Here is a 21888-nt window from a genome sequence, read left to right as displayed (position 1 = left end):
AGAGCTCTTCGGAAGGTCGCATCCTGAGGACTTGAAGGGCTTCATCAGACACAAGTCAAGGCCCAGGGTAGGGCCACTGTTTTCATCCACACCCAGCAGGGGCGACTCCTTCCCCAGGAAACATCCGAGTGGGAGGGACCGGTCAGGTCCTAGCACCAGCACAGGTACCAAGGCTGCTTCAGCTACCGGTCACCAGGCCGGGGGTTCGCGAGATCCTACCGGTGATGTCGCTGAGGGACCGCAAGGCTCTATTACCGGGTCTCGCCCAAGGGGCTATGCTCTACGACCGGACACATGTCTGAGGGGGTGTCTGTACTCCGCACTACCGGCGTCACTGCCGAGGGCACATCACCTACCCGGTCGCGACCTGAGTTGCAGGGTAGGCCTCCGCGTCTACTGCCAAGATTCCAGGAAGAGGCCGGGCCCAGCGTGGCAAGCATCACGACACAGGCACGTGGAATGCGCCAGACAAAATGGCTGCTCATCCGACATCATCCCCCTTCGGGGAACAGGTAGGAAAACGAGTTTCTAAGTAGGACTGGTCTTCACCAGGCACGTTGCCTACAGCGTATCCTTCAGCGTTGCAGGGCAGATACACCCCGCAAGCAGCGAGGCAAAGTGTGCCCAGGCTTAGACAGCCTCAGGGCCCTGCGCCTGCGCCCACACCATAAAGCGCTACATCGGCCTGTGAGGACAGGTTTTTAAAAAATGTTCCTCACACTTTTGAGGTCCCCACAGATGGGCGTCGTCCTCAAGGATGTGACCAGGGACATGCTCCCTCCAGTCTTGACTCCAGTTCTGCTGCTAGCACCCACGGCCCTCCACCCATGGTTCCAGCTCCTCAGGCCCCCGTGCAGCCTCAGCTCCGGTCAGTACACCTCAGCGCTCGGCGCCCAGTACTCCTCCAGCTGCACCAGACCAACAGGACACTTTGGTGGACACCGATGAGGAGGAGGACCCCGACACACCTTCTTTGGCCAAGGCATTTCATGAACGACTTGCAGGGCTTGCCGAATACCTGGGACTCCCACAACCCAAGGTTGAACAACCAGAGGTGAGGGGTCCTGGCAGAGGTCCTCACTCTGCGCCCTGTGGCTGGAACAGGGATTCCTATGCAGAAGGACACTGTGGCTTCGGCCAAAAAAGGATGGCTTAAACCCCATTCGGTGCAGCCTACCAGCAGGCGCCTCGTCGCCAAGTACAGGTAAATGGAGGGGGTCCAATCTTGCTGTCGGCACACCCTCAGCCACACTCGTCAGTGATCACCGCGGCCTCACTCTGCTCCATACTGCAATCCACCTTGGCTACCTCAGCCTAGGCACTCCTGGGTAAGGAAGAGAAGATCTTGGAAGTGTATGATTTGATATGTCATTTATAACGCGCCTATACACAAGTGTTTCAAGACGCGACGAGGCAAGGGGGGTGGAACAGTTGGAAGACATAGACTACGATCTTAGTAGTCCAGGTGACATTGAGATCGTGCCAGTGCAGGGGAAGGGGAAAGTGCAGGGGCAAAGGAGAGGGGGCAGTGCAGTACGTGGGAGCAACAGTAAAAATAGTCCCCCCTCCTCAGCACCTACCTCAGAGTGGAAAAAAGGCATGAGACACTATCTGGGTCCACGTGTCTCCGGGGGAGGCAGGCTTGCCCTTCACTCCCATTGCTGCTGCACAAGGTTCGCGAACCCCTGGATCCTCTCAGTAGTGTCCAGGGGCTACTGCCGAGCGATCCCTCCTTCCCCTCTCTCCTCTCCTCCGCTCCCACAGATTGGGACAACAACTCTGTTGGCGGAAATTCAATCGCTCGTAGAGAGTCAGGCAGTGGAAGAAGTCCCAGCCTCCCAATGGGGTCTGGGCTTCTTGTGTATGGTGAAAATATGTGAATAGAAGAACCAGAAGAGCCTGAGAGTTGCGTTGGACCTTTCCACCTTGAACCTTTCCCTCCCTCTTCAAAAGTTCAAGATGGTTACCTCAGCACTTATAGCAGAGACATTGTGCATGGGCGACTGGATGTGCTCCCTGGATCTGAAGGTTGCGTACCCACACATCCTGATCTGGCAGCCTCATCGGTCCTTGCTGAGGTTCAGGATCATGGGCTTTCACTTCCAATACAAGGTTTACCCTTTGGCCTCAATTCAGCTCCCAGGGTGTTTACCAGACTTATGAATGCACTGGCAGCCCATCTCAGGGCCCAGGGTCACCACGTCTATTCATACCTAGATGACTGTCTCATCAGGGCAGGTCTTCCGGAGGCAGTCCAACACACAGCCTCTGCCCTCATAAATATGCTGCATGAGTTGGGATTTTTCACCATACTTAAGAAGTCACAGCTGGACCCTACACAGAATCTAACTTTCCTGGGCCTCTTCTGGGATACGAGCTCCGAGAGAGTTTTTCCCTCGGAGGACAAGATCACAGTCATCAAGAGAGCCACAGGGCGTTTCCTCAGCAGAGCAGTGATTTCAGCATGGTGGTACCAATACCTCCTGGGCATGATGGCAGCGTGTCTCCTAGCAGTGCCACACATGAGGCTCAAGATGAGACGCTTGCAGCTGCACTTCGCAGCCTCCTGGAGTAAGAGGGGTTCCCAGGCAGAACTGGTCAGCATCCCACTTCAGCTCCACCAGGACCCAGTCTTGCGGCTGGGCAGGCCCTTCAGGCAACCAGCACTGCAGGTTACCATCACCACAGACTCATGCCTAGAGAGTTGGGGAGCCACCATGGTGTCCACAGGGCCTGGTCCTGTCCAGAGTAGGAAGCTCACATCTACTGGCTTGAGTTGAGGCTCTAGAAGTCTTCCTCCCGATGGTTAGTGGCAAGTCGATCCTAATTTAAACGGACGGCTTCACCAGCATGTATTACATCAACAAGCAGAGTGGGACCAGCTCCCCTCCTCTCTGCGCTCTAGCAATCAGCATTTGGGAGTGGGCTCCGGTAAACAACATACACTTGGCAACAATCGACCTCCTGGGGGAGTCCAACCTGGAGGCGGCGAGGCTCAGCAGGCTGGGTGTGCACAATTCCGAATGGTCCTTCAGGAGATCTTCAACAGATGGGGTCAGCCTCGGGTGGATCTGTTTGCCACTTGGGCCAACAGGAGGTGCCCTCAGTTCTCATCCTGGCAGGGACAGTGCAGGGGCTCTCTGGGCGATGCGTTCTAGATACAGTGGAACAACATGAACGCATATGCCTTCCCTCCGACTCCCGTGGTACACAGGGTTCTCTGCAAGATAAAGGGAGTCCCGGCACCTACGTATCATTCTGATAGCTCCTTGGTGGCCGGTGAGGCCATGGTTTTCGGAACTGTTCAGCCTGTCGGATCAGCCTCCGATGCACTTTTTGCTGGTCCCAGCTCACCTACTATCTCATCAGGGAGGCACGGTCATTCACCCCGCACCCCAGAGGTTAGCCCTCGCAGCATGGTTCCTGAGCAGGTCACATTAAAGCATCTCCATCTGTCGCAGGCTAACCTAGACATCATACAGGGCGCTAGGAGTGATGCTACTAGGAGCCAGTACAAGAGTAAATGGACTATGTTTTGTCACTGGGCGGTATCAAAGGAAGTCGATCCGCTGTCTTGCACATTGGAAGATGTGCTATCGTACTCAGCACAACTCGCACACTCGGGGGTGCAAGTAGACACATGCTGCACCTATCTGTCGTCCTTCGGAGCCCATCGGAACTCGGAGGAGGAGGTCTTTTCATCCTCCAACACAATAGTTAAGACATTTGGCGGGCCTCACACTCAATCCTCACCCTTACACACAAATGTATCAATCTCTCTACACTGTCATACCTATCAGAAACAATAAGTAAGAACACCTCTGACCACCCTAAAAGAAGCCAGCACGATAACCAACTCTGTGTACCCCCCATAAAAAGAGCTTACGCTGGTGGCATAGGCTTCCCCTACTTGGCGCCCAAACTCTGGAATGCTTTACCTAACACGCTCTGAGCAGAACCCTCACTATATTCCTTTTGCAAATCCCTTAAAACCATGTTGTTCACATAGCCTCACACAACACTCGCCTCCAGCCTTCCACATCCTTACACCCCAGCCACTCCGCTAGCGCAATATATTTATTTACTCTAAGTTGAAACTAAATGCAAACTCCATGTAACAACTAAGTTTAAAACCAAATTGTAACTAAATGCAGAATCTATGTAAATAACATGCTTTCCTCCCTCTGTAACCAGCAAGATTATCTGTAACAGCGCCACGATGCCTTTGGGCTGATGTGCGCTTTAACAATATGAATAAATAAATAAATAAATAAATAAATGCTCTACCCACCTTTGAAGAAGCCACACCCCATGTAGGGCCTCAATGTAGTCTTTGGCGCCTTGCCGCATAAACCATTTGAGTCAGTGGTGTCCGCGGACATCAGGCTTGTCACCATTAAGTCAGCCCTCTTGGTGGGTCTTACATCTGCACACAGGGTCAGTGAAATCCAGGCACTGGTGGCTTCAGAGCCCTATACTACTTTTCATAAAGGCAAGGCAGTGCTTAGAACTCGCCCCGCATTCTTACCTAAGGTAGTCTCTCATAGTTTCACCTGAATGAGGAGATAGTGCTGCATAATTTCTTCGCGGACCCTAAGGACGCGGCTCAGAGGGTACTGCACTGTCTAGATGTCAGGCGTGCTCTAATATTTTACCTAGAACCAAGAGCTTCCGCAAATCAGATGCTCTCTTCGTCACCTTCTGTGGATCAAGGCCAGGCTATCAAGCTTCCAAGGCCTCCATAGCAAGATGGATGGTTAGGGCCATCAAAGAGGCTTTTGCTCACGCCATCAGAGCCAAGGCCACAGCGGTGGCTTTCCAGAGGCACTTTCCGTGGCAGGTCATCAGCAAGGCGGCTACATGGGCTACACCTTCGGCCTTCTGCAAGCACTACTGCTTGGATACCAGCCCCAGGTCGGACGTGGCATTTGGTCAGGCAGTGTTAAAGAACTTGTTTTCTTAGGAGGGTCACCACTCCAGCCTGGGGCTACATTCAGTTGTAATCGCCCATACAGTATGGAGGCAAGGGAACCGGACGTAGGAGTAATTATAAGTGACTAACACACTCCTAGTCCATAGTCCCCTTTCCTCCATACGTCCCACCATGCTCCCCCTTAATAAAACTGTTGTCATTAGGCAATGGTAATATTGACGACTCGTCTAAGGGGACTGAGGAGTGGCACCAGTGGGCTAAGTCAGGGGACTACATGCTTTTTCTGGTGAAAAAGGTTCTGTCTCCCGTCCTTAGCGAGGGACCCCCATACAGTATGGAGGAAAGGGGACTATGGACTAGGAGTACGTTAGTCACTACGGTGAGTGATTTATAATTTAGGCCCAATAATAAACACCAGTGAAGAATGAAATGCACAGTAAAAACAACACCCTTTGTAAAATATATACAGTCACTTTGGTCAATGCGGTAAAGTGCGCAATGTCGCTAAAACCTGTAAGGGAAAAGGGCAGGCAAACTTTATAACATCAACAATCTTCAGTGATGGATAACCCTAACTTTATAAGTCCAGCCTTACGATGAATGGAGCCTTGAGCTCAATGTTTGATGCGTGCGTAAAAGCGCTCGCCGTGTGTAAAGTCACAAAGTACAACATCTAAGTAGTGGCAAAGTTAGAGGAAGGATTCTGAAGTGTGAAAACGGGTTCCAAGAGTAACGGGAGTATCTACTGCAATGAAAAAAGCTATTACCAACTACCCACGCCAAAGAGAGGACCACAAGGGATACTCTATGTGTAAAAATACAATGGATGAACTAGGGGCCACCGGTAAGTGGTTTCAGTACTCACCGCGCTTAGCTCGGTTCGGGTCAAAACTTGACAGCTCCGGAGATGGTCTCTAGAGGTACGATTCCCTGCCCTTGATTTGGCTTCAACATACACAGGCGCTAGAGGTGCAGATGAGGGTCTGGTTTTTACACCAGGGGCTCTCGTCTTGGTTGCAGGACAAAGAAAACACTGATGCAGCTGGTCTCTGGGCACTTGAAGAAATGCATCAAAAGCACTTTCAGCGACCACCACTCTTGCACAGTGACGCAGGGGCACCCAACTCTCGAGGTCCGACACACGCTTCTCTCTCGCAGCCCAAAGTAGCTGGGATTATGAAATGTGGCAAAAATGTGCTTTGCAGTGCAAGCTAGTATTCCTCAAAGGTTTGAGGCAAAACTCGACAAGACAACTCTCCTGCACGGGTGCCAAGGTTCGAGCTGGACAGTCCACTGGATGGCTGAGGAAGACTTCCGAATAGGACCTTTTGCAGGGCAACCAGGAGGAGTCTAGAGTGATTGGTCCAACCACTCCAAGGAGTTGAAGCACCTTTGTAGGTCTTCGGAAATCGGGCGCAAAGCAGGGCTCTACTAGGACAACAGCGGGCTCAGGGTGCCAACCTTCTTCTGCACGGTTCTGGATAGTGCTTGGGTCTGCTCGGCTCTTCTGGATACTTGATTCTGTGTATAGGTTGATTCAGACCTATTGCTGATCTGCAGGTCTGCATTCAGGACCCCTCCTCATCTCCACAAGTCGGACGAGTGTTCGTACCCAGCTGGTCAATGAGGAGATCTGCCCTACTTATGCAACCCAGCAGTGGTCCAATCAGGTATCACTGCGGCTCTCGTATCCTCGTGCACACCAGACATCCTGGCACCAGTAGTGTGGATTGGGACCAGACAGTCCCAGCCCACTTCCTGGGCCCACACATGTGACCTGCAGTAGCCCGCGAAAGACATGGCTTTCACAGACAACTGCATGCCCAAATAAGGAATTCCCCGGGCACAAAGATCAGGGGGAAGGCCAACGGACAAAATGCCCAAAGCAGTAGACAAAACATCTCATGGCACGGCCATGACAGACTCTAGCCACAGTCATGAGCCAAACGTTCTAGGAGTGGTATGGCTCTGTAAAAAGTCGTAAAAGTATATGAAAAAGCTTCTGCTGCCAGCAGTCCTCTCTTCTCCTAAGCACATTGTCCAGTCACTAAAAATTCACTAGTGAATGACTAGGGCCCGAAAACAAAGTACCCTATTGCGCAGTATAGTAATGTACTTTGTGCAATGATAAAATGTTACCGAAAGAGGCAACAAAGTTGAAAGACTAAGAGAAACAAAGTTTCAGAGTACTGACAGCCTGAAAGACGTGTCGGTTTCCCCATAACAATGAGCGAAAGCCCAGTGGAGTGCAGCTGAAGGCTGTGCTCCATTGGAAAATGTTAGGACAGGATGCTGCAACAAAAGCAACAAAATTGGGGGGGGGTCCACAAACAGAGCTAAATTAGCCGTTAGAGAAATTTGCCCTAACAGAACAAAAGGGTGCAATATGGAAAGTGCCCACGGCCAAAGGCCATGGCTAGTGTGCCCAAAAGAAACCTAGTGGTGTGGCCACAGCTGAAGGCCATGGCTAGTGGGCCCGTTTAGGAAACCTATTGGAGCAATATATAGAGTGGTCACGGTTGAAGGCCATGGGCAGTGGCCATGGCTGAAGGCCATAGCTAATGGGACCGGAAGACACCTATTGGGATAACATGTAAAGGGGCCACGGCCAAAGGCCAGGGACAATGGCCATGGGTGAAGGCCATGGCTATTGAGAAAGAAAGAAAGGTAGTGTTTTAAAATATATAATGGGCCTGGCCAAAGGTCGTGCTCACTGGCCAGGGCCAAAAGCCTGGCTAGTGTGCCCGAAAGATCTGGTGGGTACAAAAGAAACATATCGGGGGAACATGTACAGTGGGCACGGCCGAAGGGCATGGCTAGTGGCCAGATAGTGGCTTAAAATATATAGTGGGCATGGCTGAGTCCCTTGCTAGTGGGCCCGAAAGACATAGCCATGGCCACCTAGTGGGTCCAAAGGAAACATATAGGGGTAGCATGTACAGTGGACATGGACGAAAGGCATGGCCCATTAAAAAAACAAATACTATGGTATAAGAAACCCCTTGAAATTCACAGAAAAAACCTTAGTTAAGGTGCAGTTAAGTTGCGCAGATTTAATGCAACAAAACCCTTGAAATTCAGCAGATGTGGAAGTCATGACCAGCTTAACTCAACGCGTTTCCGTTAGAAAGCCCATGAGCACATACATATTGTAAAAGAAGGGTTTCAAAATGACATACAAAATACCATTATGGGGGACATGAACGGGAGCGCGCCGACTTAGCTGGTCATATTCATCATCTGACCATTTTATGTAACATTTGTGTTTTTAAAGGTTTTTAGTCAGTGGACGGATTTAATACATCTGTGAGTTGGACCCAGAGTGGTTTTGACTGAAGGGTGTCATGGGGTTGGTAGCTGTGGTCAGATCACTCACTTCAAAGTCACAGCCAACATAGTAATGTTGAAAATGGAGGTAGCATGCTCACGAACATTTGAGGTAACTTCAGTAATATAATTATCAATAGTCTTTCACATCCATACATTTTGATTAACATTATTGTCATCTAGCTGCAAGTGATTAATGGTGACTTTTCTTTCACAGGAGAAACCCCAGCCTATCATTACGGCACCCATTATTCATCGGCAATGATAGTGGCCTCTTATCTTGTTCGCATGGAGCCTTTCACACAGATCTTCTTGAGGCTGCAGGTCAGTGCTTACTGAGAGTTTTCATTCAGTGCATGTTCCCACATTGTTACTTTAAAATTGTTCTGAAAACACGTGAGCTCTGATTGTACCTGTACTGTTTCTGGCTTACATAACTGATTATTAGATTTTCAACATACCATCATGCCCTTCAGCAGCGTATCGGGGCAAGTGCGATTTCTGGAATTTTTGTTTCTGGGACCAAAATAACCATCCTCCCTCTCTGATGCAAGGACCTTGCATTTTCTATTTCCCCTACCTGCTTTACCCATTCTTCTCTGAGTTCATATCTGAGGCCTCATCAGAGACATGAATACTGACTTTACACTTTAAATGCACTAAGTTACTTATGAAGGGTGTTCATAACATAGCCTCTTACCTTTTGTGTCACCTCACAGCTAGCTTTGTGGGCTTCACTATATACTTCTATTATGGTACAGCCTTTGAACCTTGGGGGTGCTTTTACCAGGCACCTTTATGTAAATCCAGGTTAAAGTCCAACAACCAGATATTATTCCTCATATTGAGTATGATATGAATGTTGCCATATATGGCCCGGCTGGCACATGCATCACAGAGCAAAACTGCGGCTACCAGAACCGCATATGACATTTTTGTGAACAGTGCCTAGCATTCAAACTGGAAACCATACCTTGCAGTGAGCCTATGAAGAAGACTGCAAATGTTGACTGTGGAAGCCCCTCAATGACTCGGTTGCCGTCCACAGTTCGATAGAAGGCAACCACGTGTTTGGGTTGAGAGTTAGCCACCCAGGCTACAATTTTCTATATTCAGTGACAGGCTTCAGCAGTGCCCTGTCAAAGCCATAGATTAATCTGGAAGGAGCTCTGCTGGTCATTGTGCTTTTCGATTTGTGTTCTGAAGATGTAGCTCTATCCGGCATCTATGTATATGTAGATTTTTTACCAACAAGAGGCAACCAAATACCAGCAATGCCTTCCTTTGAGCTTGGGATCCCGGTCACCATTCATCTTCTCTCTGGAAGTCTTTCAGTCCTGTCCCTGCACAGACCATGTGAAGAAACACGCACCACATAAATCGCCTTCAACCGACGGAGCCCAATGAATGTGGTTTCTCTCCAAGGCACAGCAGTATCCTAGAAGTAACACTGGCACCCATGGGGTGCACCGGTGCAGGAGGGTCACCTGGTTGGGGGGTCCTCAGGGAGGGGAAGTGGGACACCGACGGATGAGCTGCCGTACCCCCTTCAGTGAGGAACTCATGGTGGCAACAAGTAAGACAGGCACAAATGATCACAGTTCAAGGGTGTTTATTGAACAATAAATGTGGTATGCAGGTTGGAAAAACACCTATGCTAAACCTAAATCTAAGATGGGAGCAAGCGCAGACCATCAAATGAAAAATGAGGCAGTCCTAGTGGCGCTGTGTCAAATAAAAATATCCTATACTAAGAAACCTATTGCCAAACCTTACAAATAACACAAAAAAAGGTGTGGGGTGGTTTTCAAGAAAAGAAAGACATGTTCTCAAATAATATGTCAGGATGCAATAGCTTGGATCTCCCTTCCCCACGTTTTGAACATGTGATAAAATGGGATCTTGGAGCACAGCACACACTTGACCTTTCCCCAGCATGAGTCGACAGTTCCACTTGCAGTTATCAGGACCGTCAATGGCTAATTCTCGTTTCCCTTGAAAGTCTCTTGCCTTCGAGGGCCTGATGTATTCAACAACAAAACAAAGCTTCCTTCAACAAAATGAACGTTTGTTTCCTAGTTTCACTTTGGGTGAGGAATTTTCACCCTTGGGTTCTCCTCTTCTGGGCGCTGACCCTTCTTTACTTTCAGCCTCCCATCTCTGGGTTCACTATGGCTCTTCCTTCATTCACAAATCTTAATGTCTTTTTAAACAGTACCAGTGGACACCCCTCGGCCGGGTTCACTCTAGTCAACACACTGTTCCTTGGTACTTTAGACCTGACCCCTCTTCATCAGCATTCCTCGGTCGGGTTCACTCTTGCTAACTTCATATTCACTTTACTTTTAAGTGTTGCAGGATTCATGTGCCTTCCTTTCGCTCAATGCGGGATTTACTTCACTTGCATGCTTTGGCTCAATTTGTAGCTCAAAGTCTTTCGATTGCACAGGGATTTTACTAGACCTCCCGTCTGACCACTCTGACCACTTTTGGCGGCTATCCTACGGCCTTCTGGTATTTGTATTTTCGCTCAGATGGGGATTGACCAGAGTCTCTCGAGATAGCACCCACATGGTGCCGGTTTTCCTCTGCAGCTGGTCTCCCCTTAACACTTTTCACAGTTAATTGAACTTGGTTCAAACTTGCCACTTTGCGATTCTCACTCAACACAGCCCGGCTCTTATCAGATCTCCCCTCGACTCACCGGCTTTGATGACCTGCTTGGCTTTTGGCTTCCCTGGAGTCAAGGCCAGTACCATGGTCGCAGGAGCTTCCCTTGCTCCTGCTCATCTGCGTAGGATTGCCCTGCATACCGTTTACATCTGCTGGAAGGCAATTGTTCTATTGTTTGCGGTCTTATGTCCTCTTTCACAAACGTGGGCCTGGGACGAAAAGGGCAAGGTCACTTCTCTCCTCGCCATCCTCTCGATTGCCGCTGCCTTTCTTCTTCTCTTGAACTGCTGTGCCTGGTTAGTTGTTCCATCGTGCTGTCTGCCATGCTCGTACTCTGCTCACTTGCTCCACCTTTTATCAGGGCCATCTTAAGCACTTTTGGAGCCCCGGGCACAGACCTCTTTGGGGCCCCCCGCCACTGAACCGATCACAACCCCAAATTTCATATGCTGCCTCACTGCAATCAAAATGAGCCGTAGTGAATGCCCACACTATGTATATCACAGTGAACACAAATCATTACAGGATGAATTGATCAGAGGAGAATGTATTTGGCAACAGGTAGGCCTTAGGTTTAGAACCTCAGCAGCATGCCATAAAATATCCTAACGTGCTATTTAAGTTAATGAACAATTGAAACAGACTTCTTTAGCTCAGGCAGCTCCATGGGGCCCCCCCTTTTGCCCTCCCATAAAGACGTCTCTGCCTTTTATCCCTGTGGGAAAGGGAAAGGTCACCAGGTGTGTGTGATTCTGATCAATTGCCTTACTTTGCCTGATCCTTGTATCGGGAAATGTCAGGTAAATGGCTCTGGTGTTAGTCCGTTCTCTAGTGTGTCGTGTGAAAGTGTCAGTGTCGGAAAAGGGGGGGGGGCAGTGGTTTTGAATGTCCTACATGGTAGGATGGGGACAAGGTGTTGAAAGAAGGGGGATACCGCGTCTCACTCCCCGACGACATCCCCATTCAGGTGATCCTCCCTCACTGGTCCACCCCCAGGAACTGGATCTAATAGCGATGGCCGTGTCCTGGCCACCTGGAGGACAGATCCCTGGGGACTATCTAGGGAGACACCTCAGGTTTCTCACACTTCCCTATAACAACTTTTCCTCATCCTACCCCGCAGGATATTCAAATGTTCTACTCCCCCGCCCCCTTTTCCAACATGAACACTTTCTTACACTGTGAAAGACAACTGACTTACACCAGAGCCGTTTACCTGACGTGTCCCCCACACAAGGGTCAGGCAGAGTCAGGCAGCAATTAACTAAAACTATGCAAACCCGGCTGCCCTTTCCCTTCCTCACATAAAAGGCAGATGCATTTTAGACGAAGCTCAGGAAGAATTTTAATATTTGAATGTTTATTTTGCTAAGTGCTTAGCGATTCAAGATATGAGTTTAGTTTGTATGGTATAGTGCTAGAACTGTGCATTTGTCAAAATGGAAACCAATCTAAGTGTAGATTGAAAGTGTCAATGCACTGTGTGTCATTTAAAGATTATGCAATACATTTTTGTTTTCCAGGGTGGCCACTTTGACCTTGCCGACCGGATGTTTCACAGTGTACGAGACGCCTGGTATTCGGCTTCCAGGCACAACATGGCTGATGTGAAGGAACTCATCCCAGAATTCTTCTACCTCCCCGAGTTTGTTCTGAACTCAAACAACTTTGATCTAGGTAGGCTCAGATGTTAACCCTAGAAAATGTTGTATTTCATCATATTGTGAGATATACATGAACAAAAGCACTGTGGTAGCGTTCTTGTCGGACTTTACAAGAAAGGCTAAACACTTCTGCTTTTTTCTCTGAGGCAGCGTGCCGCGTGTCTGAATGTGCCATTCTGAAAGGGAAAGAAGCTGTACTGTTGTTTAAAATCTTATTGAACACTCCTGTGATTGTAGTTCTGCATTTCACGCTATCCTCTTAAGTTGGATCCAAAAGTTCTATCAAATCCTCAGAGCAAAACTTGAAATGGTACAGTTTACACAAAAGCATAGCAATAATTAGTTATGCATGTAAAACAATAAAAAATCCTAAATAGTATGCATTCTCCAGCATGGTGTCTTGCATGGGGACACAAATGCCCATGAATGTTGCCAGTCATCAGGCTGGGAATCCTCTGTAAAAAAAGAAAGCAGTTTATCTTTAAGCTAAAACTGCTCCTCACCTCTATAGCCCATAAGTTTCCTGTAGGGCATACTGCCCCCAGACAATGACACGTGTCGTCCTAAGCTCCACCCCTGGTGTCCATCTTCAGATTTTACAGCTGTGAAGGCATCATGAAGAAGGACACAGACAACAGATTCAAAATAAATACTTTTATTAACTTAAATTTTGAGGGGATTGGGTCCTCCGACGTATTCCATATCTATGACATGTAATCACCACAGCTGTGCTGCTTCGAAAACTTTTTTCTGCGTCATGCGTCGATGACGTTGATGCGCCGTCGTCGAGGACCTCCTCCGACATCATCCGATGTGATAAGTAGGACGCACAACGCCGTAGCCTCAGTTCCGTTTTTTCTGCGAACGTGTTGCTTCGTGAATCTCGGTTAAACGCCTCGACTCTTTGGAGTTCTGTTCTTCTCGGTTCTTCGAACCTGTTTGTTTTTGTGAAAATCCTATTGTGTGAAGATGTCTTCTACTTCGTCTTTGACCCCGCGTCCGGGCTTCAAGAAGTGCGGGGAGTGTGGGTCCAAGATGTCGGTGACAGACTCGCACGACGCCTGCCTCTGGTGCCTCGGGGAGGCCCACGACACGGATGACTGTATTTACTGCCAGTCGCTCACGTCCAAAGCCTTACGCGAACGTAAGAAGAAGTTGTCGGTAGGTCGGGTGTCCAAGCCCCGGAAGTCGAAGTCTGCGGGGCTTTCGACGGATGATTCGAGAGGTGACTCTCTGCGTCGTCGGAGGTCTCGTGGGTCTCCTTCTAGGAGTCGGTCTCTTCACTCCTCAGACTCTTCGAGGCATTCTCGGAAGCGCCGACACCGGTCGTCTTCCAGGTCCTCTTCGGAGGACTCTGCCCGGCACGTCGCTTACCCCACCAGCCGTGCGACGCCGGAGGAATGGGCTTCCTTCGGGAAGAAAATGCTGGCGATTCTCGAGTCGCAGGGTACTAAGCCGTCCGCGCCCCCGAGTGGGGTCGGTCGTGAGAGGTCGAGAGACACCGCTCACAAGAGTGGTCGGCACGAGTCACGGGAGAGGTCCCGTTCGGACAAGGAGACTTGTTCTCGACGTACCCGTTCCAGGTCCCGGTCCTCGACGCGTTCGAGACCATGTGCACCTTTGAGGTCTTCGAGGAAGACATCGACGTCTGAGGCGTCGAGGGCGTCGACAGGCTTTCTCGAGGCTCCGGCTCCGTTGACGCTCAGGTCGTCGAAGGACACGCTCGGGGCTCCGGCTTCGAGGGCTGTGTCGACGCCGCCGATGCTGGTGGCGCTGCATCTGACATCGACGCCGATTTACTCGACGCCGATCCTCTCGGCGCCGATGCCTGTTCTCTTGGCGCCGATTCGCTCGACGCCATCGACACCTTTCGTGTCGGAGGTACCCCGTGGCACGGGGGAACCCCCTAGGAAGGCTCTGGTTAAGAGCAAGCACTCTCGGGTGCCTTCTTTTCGCCACCTGGAATATATTTCTGAGGCGGATGAGGATTCTGATGGCCTGGTTCCTAGTCAGGTTCCAGATGAAATTGTCTCGGGCCATAGTCAGTTTGACGATTTGAGGCAGTCACTGCATGATGCCAGTGGACTGGACACCTCTCCGGAGGTGGAGTTTTGTAGGCCTGAGCCTGGCTCTCATGCCGATTCCTCGTACTGGCGCCTTATGGCTAGGGTTTCTGAGTACTTGGGATGGTCTGCTCCCCCAAGGGAGTTTGTGCAGGATGATCTCACGGACATCCTTGATGTTGGTCCCCCAACTGACCCGGTACTGCCGTTCCATATGGCTTTACAGAGAAGGGTGGCGGCGGCTTGGACTGCTCCGGAGAGTCTCCCGGCGGTGGGCAGGTCCTTGACGCGAAAATACCGTCCAGCCAGTAGCGACCCCTGCTACTTGACCAGGCACCCCACTCCGGAGAGTCTGGTGGTGCAGGCGGCCACCCTACCATCCCTCCTGATAGGGACGACAAACGTTTTGATGGCTGGGCGAAGAAAGTGTTTTCTTCTGGTGGTATGACGCTTCAGGCAGCCAACTCCATTTGTGCCTTGTCTCGTTTCACACACACTCTGTGGAACTGTGTTGCGTTAGCGGCTGAACATATTCCCGAAGGGGACGAACGGGATGGTTTCCTTGCTATGGTCCAGGATGGTAAGGATGCCATGTGTGAGTCCGTTCAGTCGGGTTTGGACTTGGCTGAATGCGTCAGCAGGTCCATGGCGGCGAGCACCGTGATACGCAGGTTTGCGTGATTGCGGAAGTCAGGGTTTGCTCCTGATGTGCAGTCCCGGCTCCTCAACATGCCCTTTGACGGTGAGCACCTTTTTGGCAGCAAGGCTGACAAGAGCCTTGAGAGGTTGCAGACCTCAAAAGCTGCAGCGAAGTCGTTGGGCGCTGCAGTTCGCCAACCTCCGCCTTTTCGTCCTAGGGGACAGCAATGGAGGGGTGGTTCCTTTCGCTATTACTCGTCCTTCAGTAAAGCGAGAGGAGCTGGCAGTCAAAGAGGCCAAAGCAGTTGCCTCTTTGCCCTCAGGTAACGCCACAGCCGCTACCACTCAGTCATGAGGCCATGCCCCATGGTTCGCCGGTTGGGGGAAGGCTGGCGCAGCATCTTGTAGAGTGGCATGCCATTACTTCAGATGTGTGGGTTCTGGAGATCATAACCCACGGCTACTGTCTTTCCTTTCGGCACAGGCCTCACGACAATCCACCGGGGAACCTCTCTTTGCAGAGTCCGGATCCGCTCCTTGCGCAGGAAATTCAAGCCCTGCTGGAAAAAGGCGCCATAGAACTGGTGCCTGTAGCGGAGAGGAACAAGGGATGGTATTCCCCTTATTTTTTGATTTCGAAGAAAGACGGGGGATTGAGACCCATCATGGACTTGCACGGTTTGAACAAACTCCTCAGGAAGGACAAGTTCAAGATGGTTACTCTCTCTCAAGTCCTCCAGGCCCTTCAGCTTCAGGACTGGTTGGTGTCACTCGACCTCAAGGATGCTTACTTCCATGTGCCGATCCATCCCAAGCACAAGAAGTACCTGAGGTTCGCGTTTGGTGACTCGCACTTTCAGTTTCGGGTCCTGCCGTTCGAATTGACCTCCGCCCCGAAGGGTTTTCACCAGGCTCATGGTGGTGGTGGCAGCGCATCTCAGGCAAGGGGGGATTCACGTCTACCCCGACCTGGACGATTGGTTGATCAGTGGGAGCTCTCCCGAGCAAGTCCTGGATCATCTGTCCGTCGCCTGCCACTCCCTTCACAGGCTGGGCTTCTCCCTCAATTTAAAGAAGTCCCATTTGACGCCAACGCAGCGGCTCCAGTACATCGGAGCAGTGCTCGACACTTCGCTGGGGCAGTGTTTTCCTCCCCAGGTGAGGGCTCTTCACATTCAGCAGATGGTGCTCAAGTTTCAGCATGCCCAGACGCTCCCAGCGTTCGAGTTCTTGAGGTTGCTCGGCCTCATGGCATCCTGCATTCTTCTGGTGCCAGAGGCTCGCCTGCGGATGAGATCTTTGCAGTGGGCACTCAAGACGCAATGGTCGCAGTCCTCCGGCAGGATGTCGGACCCGGTTCAGGTGCCGCCCTCGGTCGCCCGGGACCTTCTGTGGTGGGCCGTCGAAGGCAACTTGATGAAGGGGGCTCCATTTTGGCTTCCCTGGCCGAAGGTGACGATCGTGACGGATGCATCCCTCACGGGATGAGGAGCTCATGCCAACGGGCTGACAGTCAGCGGTCGTTAGTCTCCGTCGGAGTCCAGACTCCATATCAATCGGTTGGAGCTGAGGGCCGACAGGCTAGTCCTGAAGGCTTTTCTGCCGACTGTGCGAGGAAAGAGTGTCCTGATCCTGACGGACAACACAGTGGCCATGCACTACCTCGACAAAAAGGGGGGGGCAGGGTCACTTCCTCTGTGCAGGGAGGCGATGCAGCTCGAGTTCTGGGCCATCCAGCAGGAAGATTCGATCTCGGCAGTTCATCTGGCCGGAGACGAAAACGTGACGGCGGACGCTCTGAGCAGGCAGAGCGCGATCTCTCACGAGTGGGAGTTGGCTCAGGAGATTCTCCTGGAGATCTTCGTTTTTTGGGGGACCCCTCAAGTGGATCTCTTCGCCTCCAGTGTCAACCGGAAGTGCGAAAGGTTTTGCTCGCGGGAATTTCCTCCAAAAGGAGCCTTAGGAGACGCGTTCGTGGTGGAGTGGTCATTCCCGCTGCTGTACGCGTTTCCTCCAGTCCCCGTCATCCCGCAAGTGCTGCGGAGGTTACGGAAGTTCGGTTCCCGGATGATCCTCATTGCTCCGGCGTGGGCTCGGAGGACGTGGTACCCGGACCTTCTCGACTTGTCCATCTGCCCTCCACGTCGTCTTCCCTACCGAGACGATCTGCTCTCACGGGAGGGGGTGTCAGGTTCTCCATCCAGAGGTCGGATCCCTCAACCTTCACGCTTGGCTTCTGAAAGGTTGAGGTATAAGGATTGGGACCTCCCTGAAGACGTGAATGAGGTGTTGCTTTCGGCCCGAAGGCCAGCAACAAAGTCTCTGTACCGTTGCCGTTGGCGTAAGTTCTGCGACTGGTGCAGAGTTCAGAATGTGGATCCTTTTGCATGTGACATCCCCATGGTTCTGTCCTTTTTGCTTTCTTTGGCCCACAGGGGCTTGCAAGTGGGTACCATTAAAGGTTACCTGGCAGCGCTGTCCATCTTTAAGCGCTCGTCTGAAGAGTGTTCTTACTTTAAAATCCCTTTAATTTCACAGTTTCTGAAAGGGCTCACTAATGTGTTCCCTCCGTCACCTTTCCTGGTGCCCGGTTGGGATTTAAACCTTGTTCTTAAGTTTCTTATGGGTGCTCCGTTTGAGCCTTTACATTCTTGCCCTTTGAGGCTGTTAACTCTGAAAACTGTGTTTTTAGTTGCGGTTACTTCCGCTCGCAGAGTGAGTGAGTTACAGGCACTTTCAGTTAAGCCACCCTTCACTGTATTTCACAAGGACAGGGTTGTCCTTAGAGTTCGTCCTTGTTTTCTTCCGAAGGTAGTGACGGAATTTCATTTGGCCCAGAAGGTTGTTCTTCCGGCATTCTATCCTCCTCCGCATCCTGGTAAGGAAGAGGAGAGGCTCCATAGGCTTGATCCTAGGAGAGCTTTAAGCTTTTATGTTTCACGCATGTCCCGGGTCAGAGTGGACGATCAACTCTTTATTGGTTACGCTGGAAAGCGTTTGGGGCAAGCTGTGATGAAACAGACTTTGTCTCGCTGGATTATTTTGGCCATCTCGGAGTGTTACCGCTTGGCGGGTAAGGACCCACCGGCTGGCTTGCGGGCCCATTCTACCAGGGGTATGGCTGCATCTACTGCCCTGCAGAGGGGTGTTCCTATTCGCAACATCTGTGATGCAGCCACCTGGGCTTCTGTACATACATTTGTACGTCACTATTCCCTCGATTTCATCCGAGGACAGGATCTGGCCTTTGGCAAGGCGGTCCTTTGCTCTGCTATTTGATTGGCTATTCTAAAATTTGATTCTAAATTCTTTCCCTCCTCCTTGCTCTGGTACTGCTTTGGGAGTCTGTCATAGATATGGAATACGTCGGAGGACCCAATCCCCTCGAAGAACAAGTTACTTTCTTACCTGGTAACGTTCTTTCGATGGGATGGTCCTACGACGTATTCTATATCGCTCCCGCCCTGCCTTCCCCGCTGCAGAATTTCTTTTGCGATTGCAGCTTACGTTCCGCAAGGCTTTGTGTCTGACTGGCAGTTGACTAATGTCACACGTTCTGGGGGAAAAAACTACAACTGAGGCTACGGGCGTCGTGCATCCTACTTATCACATCGGATGACGTCGGACGTCGGAGGAGGTCCTCGACGACGGCGCATCGACGTCATCGACGCAGGACGCAGACGCCGAAAAAAGTTTCCGAAGCAGCACAGCTGTGGTGATTACATGTCATAGATATGGAATACGTCGTCGGACCATCCCATCGAAAGAACGTTACCAGGTAAGAAAGTAACTTGTTCGTCTGGATGAAAAAGGCCTACCACACCTGATGCTAACGTAGGATTTTCCTACCTAAAGTAAGGAAAGTCTGAATCAAAGAGTCCAACCGAAGAATCTGTCTGTGTCCAAAACCTATACTTGCCCTCACAACTAATTCTGTACAATATCTAGGGATGTCAGCAACCAAAAAGTAAACAGTGTTTCACACTTGGGGAAGGGGGTTGAAAGGAAGCTGCGAGCTGAGAGAAGCTCAGAACTTTGGGTTAAACAGTTCCACAAAAAAGTCTCAAATTATCCTCTGTAAACTTAAAAGGAAAATAGTCTGAATCAGAACCCGGGGTTCGCTTACCCAAGTCAGGACTTGGGGGTTCCCTTGCCCAAGATTTCAATAACAGTTCAAAAAGCAAGGTTTGCTTTTTAAAGTTCCAAAGTTCAAGTTGCAACACCTCTTGTATGTAGGTTTCTTAAAGTTGTATTCAATTTAGACCTTAACCTGCTGTGGTTTGTTTATTCTTGAAAGTTGTACTCTCTCCAGTATTTTAATACACCATACGTTATTTGAATTTAAGGTTCTGTTCTCTGTTTTGCTTCAAAATGACTTATTTCTGATTAGTAACAAGGTTTTGATTCAGTTCCGTATTCAATATTCATTAGCTTTTCTTATTATTCCTTTGCACTTATCTGTTGTTAAATAAACGTTTATTTCCCCTATAATTGGATGACCCGGTATTGGCAGACCTTCGAAAACATTTTTCTTGCTACTCACGCCCACTCGGACACATAATATCCTCAGCCTTTCCCCGCTCTTCGGTAATATACAAGAGAGGATCGGAGACTATCAGAAACATGCTCATTCAAGCCACATGACCGCTCCGATACAAACTATTAAACGTATTGCAAAGTTCACACACTCACGCACCAGGTTTCCCATTCATTAGAGACTCACTGGTTGCTTTCCCAGTTCTTATTGTTGTATGGATCACACAGCTTTCTGGTTTTAGCTTTAGGGCTCCAACTTCTGCCCTTCAGACACCCCTGTGTAGGTACTCTCACACATCGGAACAAGCATCTCAATCAACGAGAAAAGGGGCAGCCTTCCTATGCGGCTCCCCTCACCATGCTCGGCTAGCTCCAGGGAGTCCCAGCTTCCCAGACACGCTTCAATTGACCGCCTCTCACCTTGGTCCACAGCGTCCTGCTGCTTGCACTAGCATCCTGGCTGCTCCTCTTGCTACTCTCATCGCCCCTGTCACTCTTGCTTCCAATGGACAGGTCTCTTTTTAAACACCGGCAGCCTCTTGAAAGGCTGCAAGTGTGAAGACTCAATTAGCCCTCCATGCACACAGTTACAGGGACATGCCTGGCCTTCACAGATCTTAGCAGGCATCTTCCACGTTCCAGTACCAGAATGGTAAAAGAGCAGTCTTCATTGCTCTTAGTTGATTCTTCTTCGTCCCAGTACTGTCAACGGTCAGTTGTGGAGAAATGAAAGGAACTGGCTTATAACAGCCTATGAAGGTTCGGGAAGTTTTTGAGTTGGTTGTCAATAGGAAAAGGGCGAGACCATGTCTTGCCGAAGCGCACCTCGCTCCCCTTCACCAAGGATCCTCCACCCAGGTGATCCTCCCTCACTGCTCCGCCCCCTGGGTTGTGATCCAATAGTGATGGCCTATCCCTGGCCACCTGCACAGAGGAACCAGGGGTTGAGGAGTGAAAATACCCTCAGGTTTCTCGCACTGCCCGTTTGTAGTGTTTGGGAGTCCTTGTGCTTCGATCCTCAAAAATAGTTTGTTTTTTGCAGAAGGTCTCCATCCGCAACCGCCATGCAGCAACTACCCGCAACTGGGACCCGTTGTCGGCGAAGATCTTCAATCCATCGTCGGATCTTCATCCCATGGCGCCACAGGCCCAGGCTTGGGCCTACACCTCGACCATGGTGGATGCCACAAAGAAAAGCCTCTTCAGATCCTCTGAAAGCTGCGGCCTGAAGAATATCTTTTCCGATGATGGGCACCTCCAGTGCATTTTCCGTCTTCATCACAACACAGATGGATATTCAGTCTGTCAGTCTTTTTCGTCGAAGACTCAGAAAGACCGCCACCGGAGGTTGATAGTTTGGATCGAGGAAGGGGAAGGCCTCTGACGTGACCTCCGAGCGTAGTGATGCCTCTTCCAGGGCCGACAAGTCCACTAAGCGTACTCCGTCTTGCAAGAAGATGTTGAAGCCCTTTGAGGATGCTTCTTTGGTGAAGATCCAAAAGAAGGTGAAATCCCACGCTCCATCCCCTTCGTCGGCAACGGTCTCTGCGGATGCGCAAGCCAGTTTTGTGAAGGTTCCGTCACAGACTCAGTTGGCAGTTAGCTTCACCAGCATGGGGTCTGGCATGGATTCACATGCTCATGAATATTCCCCGTCGTCAGGCTGGGAATCCTCGGTAAAGAAAAAATCAGTTTCAGTTTCGTTTCTGAACTGTCTTTCTCCTAATAACCAATCACTGGTCTCCGGGTCATACTGCCCTCTACCTAAGCCCCTCATCTGGCAGCCATCTTCAGATTTTTACCGCACGTTCAAGTGTTGGGAGTCCTTGTGCTATAGCTCTCGAGCTTTTACTGCGTTTCACGATTTTTCAAAGAGTTTAATCTCATTTTTTCAGTCAATTGGCCCTCAATCTCCACTGTTCCTACTTCCTATCAACGGGGACCCGTTTCGGAATTTTCTACGCCCCTCAAGGGCGAAGTTCTCGGCGAGTTTCGCTTCTTGGAGGATTCCGGAAGATCTTTGAGGCCTACCATGCGTGGACATGGCCCAGGA

The 21888-nt window shown here is 50.4% G+C and overlaps 1 protein-coding gene across 5 annotated transcripts in view; it reads left to right on the top strand.

The window, feature by feature from the left end:
* WDFY3 (WD repeat and FYVE domain containing 3) overlaps positions 1–21888 on the top strand; it is a 2538776-nt gene that overhangs the window by 2149667 nt on the left and 367221 nt on the right. For all 5 annotated transcript variants that reach the window (XM_069630405.1, XM_069630406.1, XM_069630403.1 and 2 more), the window contains 2 exons: positions 8478–8584; positions 12457–12610. In XM_069630405.1, the coding sequence (XP_069486506.1) occupies positions 8478–8584; positions 12457–12610 (261 nt within the window). The remainder of the gene's footprint in view (positions 1–8477; positions 8585–12456; positions 12611–21888) is intronic.

The sequence above is a fragment of the Ambystoma mexicanum genome, chromosome 6q (genome assembly GCF_040938575.1).
Source record: "Ambystoma mexicanum isolate Mex_15411 chromosome 6q, UKY_AmexF1_1, whole genome shotgun sequence".
NCBI lineage: Eukaryota > Metazoa > Chordata > Amphibia > Caudata > Ambystomatidae > Ambystoma > Ambystoma mexicanum.
The sequence above is the reverse complement of the archived record's forward strand: the minus strand, read 5'-3'. Positions and strand labels throughout refer to the sequence as shown.